The sequence below is a fragment of the Coenobita brevimanus genome, chromosome 83, assembly GCF_032717465.1.
Source record: "Coenobita brevimanus isolate Jiangsu-jjx chromosome 83, ASM3271746v2, whole genome shotgun sequence".
In the NCBI taxonomy this organism is placed as follows: domain Eukaryota; kingdom Metazoa; phylum Arthropoda; class Malacostraca; order Decapoda; family Coenobitidae; genus Coenobita; species Coenobita brevimanus.
Window position 1 is genome coordinate 1896867 of NC_137036.1, and position 5634 is coordinate 1902500.

Here is a 5634-nt window from a genome sequence, read left to right on the forward strand (position 1 = left end):
CTCTTGCTCTACCTTGGTGGTTTTATTGTTTAGGAAGCCTCTGGAAGCAGCAGGGTTAGATACAAACCTAACTGACCCCAGCATGACAAGAGGCTTCCCCCAAGATAAGTATAACAATGAGGTGCAAAGTTATATCAGAAAAATATGATACCACACTGAAATGGTTGGGATGATTTCTTGGTGGTAAAATACTGCAAGGGTGTATGTATTCCTGCAGCCTACACACAACATAAGGTACTCCTGTTGGCTGGGAGTGCGAGACAGAGCGTGAACTTGAATTCTGTATTTTCTCTAACGTTTGGGGCTACAGAGAACCACTCTTTGAAGAGTGTATGTAGCCCAAAATTGTAGAGCTAACCTGTGCTTCTCTCCCATCCAATTCTTCCACTTGTCATAAAGAATTCAAACTCTAACCTGTCTCTCTCTGCCAGTCAACACTTCCACTTGTAAAAAATTCAAGTTCTAACCTCTGTCTCTCTCCCAGCCAACCCTTCCACTTGTAAAGAATTCAAGCTCTAACCTCTCTCCCAGCCAACCCTTCCACCTGTAAAGAATTCAAGCCTCTGTGTCTCTCCCATTCAACTCTTCCACTAGTAAAGATTCAAGCTCTAACCAGTGTGTTTCTCCCATCCAATTCTTCCACTTGTAAAGAATTCAAGCTCTAACCTGTGTCTTTCTACCAGCCAACCTTTCCACTCGTCATAATGGCTCATCAACATAAGGTATTCTCTTGACCTACTCAGCAGATGCCTGATCTGCCACCATCTTCTTAGCTTCAGCAAAAGCCGCCAGGACAGCAGACAGCTCCAGTTTTTCCACAGCCCCAGCACACAGCCTCATCTCCACATCCGACATTCGCTGCACCAGGTGGATCCGAACATTCATTGGGAAGTCAACTGTTGGTGGGAGAATTATTATACGTTATTCCCTCATCAATTATCTATCTACCTATTGCCAGACGCCCTAATCCAGTAAGGGGTAGCCACAAACAAATCGCCTCCATGTCGCCCTGTCCCCCACCATTTCACTGCCCTGCTCCCAGCTCACACTCCCCTCTCTCATATATCTCTCCACTCCATCCCTCCATCTCATCCTTGGCCTCCCCCTCCCTCTCCCCACCTTCACCTCACTCACATACACTCTCCTCGTCAGTCTCTTACTCTCCATCCTCTCCATACAGCCAAACCACCTCAATGTGCTTCACTCACCAATTATTCAGCTCACAATTCACTCACCAATTACACAGCACACAATTCACTCACCAATTACACAGCACACAATTCACTCACCAATTACACAGTCCTCAATTTGAACACAGAAATGCATACATAAGACAATATTTTAACACTGTACAGGTAAGTGGTAAAAAAAAAAAAAAAAAAAAAAAAAAAAAAAAAAGTCAACAAGAAGGAATCCCGAGAGAGAGAGAGAGAGAGAGAGAGAGAGAGAGAGAGAGAGTGTGTGTGTGTGTGTGTGTGTGTGTGTGTGTGTGTGTGTGTGTGTGTGTGTGTGTGTGTGTGTTATGCATATCACAACTTATGTGTTCTTTCCTTCATTATTACTTGACACAGTTTACTACAATACCACAGGGGACAATATTACTGTACCATACACAGAAATAAATTGATCACATACAAGATGCCAGAAAGCTTACTAAATTACCATGAAAATCAGCCCTAAACCTTCCCCCTCCTACTGTGACAAATACAAACACTGTGCAATATATATCACCATTTTATCAACAGGAAGAATTAACGCTGAGAAAGTATGGGGTACATCAGAAGACCTGGTGACTGATAAATAGGAGTGCTTTAGGAGTACAGTGGTAGGGACTGTGGATGAATTACATGGTATAGTAGAGAGGGAGGGGAAGACCGAGGATAAGATGGAAGGATGGAGTGGAGAGGTATATGAGAGAGGGGGGTGTGAGCTGGAGGGGAGGGAAACAAAGTGGCTGTGGACTGGGTGACATGGAGGTGATTTGTTTGTGGCCACCTCTGCAGGATTAAGGTGTCTGACAGTGACAGAGAAGGCTTGGGAGAAGGACTGTAAGGTATAGGTGGCATTTAGTGTATGTATGGTGTGGAGAGAATGGAGAATGAAAGGTTGACAATGAGGGTGTATGTGGGTGAGGTGGAGGGAGGGAGAGGGAGGGGAAGACCGAGGATGAGGTGGAGGGATGGAGTTGAGAGGTATATGAGGGAGGGGGGAGTGAGTTGGAGGGAGGGCAGTCAAACTGTGGGTTACAGAGCAACTTGGAGGCATTTTTGTCTGTAGCCACCCTTTGCAGGACTAGGGTGTTGGGCTATAGATAGATAGATAGATAGATAGATAGATGGTGTGGATAGTAAATAGTTGAATGGTGTTATGATGGCAGTGAAACATAAGGGTAAGTGGGCATCCACTGGTGTGAGAGAAGATTGTGTGATGTCCCCATGGCTGTTGAATATACATATGAATGAGGTTATGAGAGGTAAAAAAAAAATCCAGTCAGAGAGAGAGGGAAGAGGTTAATAAATGGTGAAGGATGGAGTATCTTAATTTTATGTAGATAATGCAGAGCTGCTTGAAAATAGTGGATGACAGCTTGGTAAATAAGTGCAGAGTAAGAGACTAATGAGGAGAGTGTATGTGACTGACATAGAGGGGGTGAGAGGGAGAGGGAGACAGGATGAGATGAAGGGATGAAGTGGACAGGTGTATGAGAGAGGGGTGTGTGAGCTGGGGTGGGGCAGCAAAATGGCGGGAGACAGGGTGACACAAAGTCAATTTGTTTGAGGCCACCCCTTACGGGATTAAGGTGACCGGCAAGAGTTTTGTGGATGTCTGTGAGTGTGTCTTGAAAATAAATGCAGATGAGTGAAAAGTGATGGTTGTTGAGTAAGAAGGTGACTCCCAGTGTGATGTTATGGTGAATGGAGAGAGATCTGAAGTGGTGTGAAATTATGTACCTGTGTGTAGTGAGACAAGAGGTACATGTGCAAAGCAAGAGGGACGTACAGTAGCACAGGGAAGAAAAGTGACTGGTGTTAAGAATGCCCTGGTAAGAAACAGAGGTATGAGCGTGGCAGCTGCAAAAGGCCTGAATGAAGGAGTATTAGTTTCATTTCATTTATAAAGGCTCCAACATGCTTGCATGCATCAGCCTTGGTCATCTAATGGGTTTTCCATGCTGCTCAATCTCTGGCAGCCTCCTATGCAGTCCCATATCCCTGAGGCCACACTCTATGACCTCATCCCATGTCTTTCTTGGTCTTCCTCTCACAACCATACCCCTAACATTTACACTTCTCACTTTCTGTACCCAACTGTCATCCTCCACCCTCCCCACATCCCCAAACCTTTTTAACGTACCAGTATAGATGTGACTGTAGTGTGGAAGAAAAATGAAAAGTCAGAAGTAAGGTCATAAGTCTGTAAAATAAACAAGGAGATAGACCACACAGACGCACAGGCTCAAACATACAGAAATAACAATAATCAGATGGATGTGTAGTGCATCCCTGACTGCAAGGTCTGGGAGAAGGGGGGGGAGCTAAGTTTACGATTGAAGAATTGAGAGGAAGGATGGGACTGGCGTGTACTGGTCTTGTGATGAGGAGGGGTAGACTGAGATGGTAAAGGCATGTGGAGAGGATGGAGGATGTCAGTTGAGTGCGGAAAGTGAGAAGTGTGAACGCAGAGGGCAGAGCGTTGAGAGGCAGACCAAAAAAGACCTGGGACGAAGTCATGGAGTGTGACCTCAGGAAAAGGGAACTGAACAGGGAGGCTGCCAGAAACTGAGCAGCATGAAGAGCTACTGTAAGGTGAGTAAGGCCGACACATGCAAGTACATTGGAGTCTTTATAAGTGAAGCAAAATGATCAATGAGTCATCAGAAAAAGAACATTGATGTGCCACAATACTTACTTCTATGGATGTAGTTGTGGAGTTCAGTTAGGATGTCTAGAAGGGCAAGGCCTTTGGAAATTTTCAGTTCCGTAATTTCTGTACAAATGTTAAGGATAAAATTATTTCTCAACAATATACAATACCTTAACAATATACAGTGCCTTAAATATATACCAGTAGTGCCTTAACTATAGAGTGCCTTAAATATATAGTACCTGATATATATACAATACCTTAACAATATACAGCTGAGATGAAAGTGGCCAAACTTGAGAGGCAAAAGAGACAGAATTTCAGGACACAATATTTAGGGACAAAATTTAGGACACATTTAGGGACAAAATTAGGACACATTTAGGGACAATTTAGGATATATTTAGGGACAATTTAGGACACATTTAGGGACAAAATTCAAGACACATTTAGGGACAGAATTCAGGAAAAACATTTAGGGACAAAATTCAAGACACATTTAAGGACAAAATTCAGGACACATTTAGGGACAAAATTCAGGACACATTTAGGGACAATTTAGGACATATTTAGGGACAAAATTCAGGACACATTATTCAGGGACAAAATTCAAGACAGACATTTAGGGTGCGGGTAATGGGATGAGTCTGTTATGATGTGGCAGGGGTAAACCAGTTCTGCTGTCGGGCCCTGCTGCGGATGTCACTGATTGCATTGCGCAGTTGACCCTTGTGCGGTGTGGTGCGGTGAGGATCTGTCCGTTCTCCCCTTTGGGGCTAAGATGCGAGTGAATGTGTTTGAATGGATGAGTAAATGGGGAGTGTGTCGTCCTGTCTCTGCTACCTCCCTTTCCTTGGGGGAAGCAGCCTAGGTATATAGATAGACAGATAGAACATTTAGGGACAAAATTAGGACACATTTAGGGACAGAATTCAGGAAAGACATTTAGGGACAAAATTAGGACACATTTAGGGACAGAATTCAGGAAAGACATTTAGGGACAAAATTAGGACACATTTAGGGACAGAATTCAGGAAAGACATTTAGGGACAAAATTAGGACACATTTAGGGACAGAATTCAGGAAAGACATTTAGGGACAAAATTAGGACACATTTAGGGACAGAAGTCAGGAAAGACATTTAGGGACAAAATTCAGGACACATTTAAGGACAAAATTCAGGACACATTTAGGGACAGAATTCAAGACACATTTAGGGACAAAATTAGGACATATTTAGGGACAAATTTAGGGACAATTTAGGGACAAAATTCAGGACAGACATTCAGGGACAAAATTAGGACACATTTAGGGACACAATTTAGGACACATTCAAGGACAAAATTCAGGACACATTTAGGGACACAATTTAGGACACATTCAGGGACAAAATTAGGACACATTTAGGGACACAATTTAGGACACATTCAGGGACAAAATTCAGGACACATTTAGGGACACAATTTAGGACACATTCAGGGACAAAATTAGGACACATTTAGGGACACAATTTAGGACACATTCAGGGACAAAATTCAGGATATATTCAGGGACAAAATTCAGGACATTCAAGGACAAACTTCAGGACACACATTTTCCTATCCCTGTACCAGTGAGTCAGATGATGCCACACTTTGTCTCACATAAATCCCTATACTGAGGCTGGACACGGTACAGCTGACAACTTCTATTGAATGGGAATTTTACCAGGTACCAAAACCAGCTAATTACCTCCCACCAGGTACTAGGAACAGTTGGGAGAGAGGAAAC

The 5634-nt window shown here is 43.3% G+C and overlaps 1 protein-coding gene across 1 annotated transcript in view; it reads right to left on the reverse strand.

Moving 5' to 3' along the window:
* Window positions 1-735: 735 nt before the first annotated feature.
* RfC3 (replication factor C subunit RfC3) overlaps window positions 736-5634 on the reverse strand; it is a 20665-nt gene continuing 15766 nt past the window's right edge. The window contains exons 8-9 of the mRNA XM_080280125.1: window positions 3910-3987; window positions 736-896 (exon numbers count right to left, since the gene is read on the reverse strand). Of these exons, the coding sequence (XP_080136251.1) occupies window positions 736-896; window positions 3910-3987 (239 nt within the window). The remainder of the gene's footprint in view (window positions 897-3909; window positions 3988-5634) is intronic.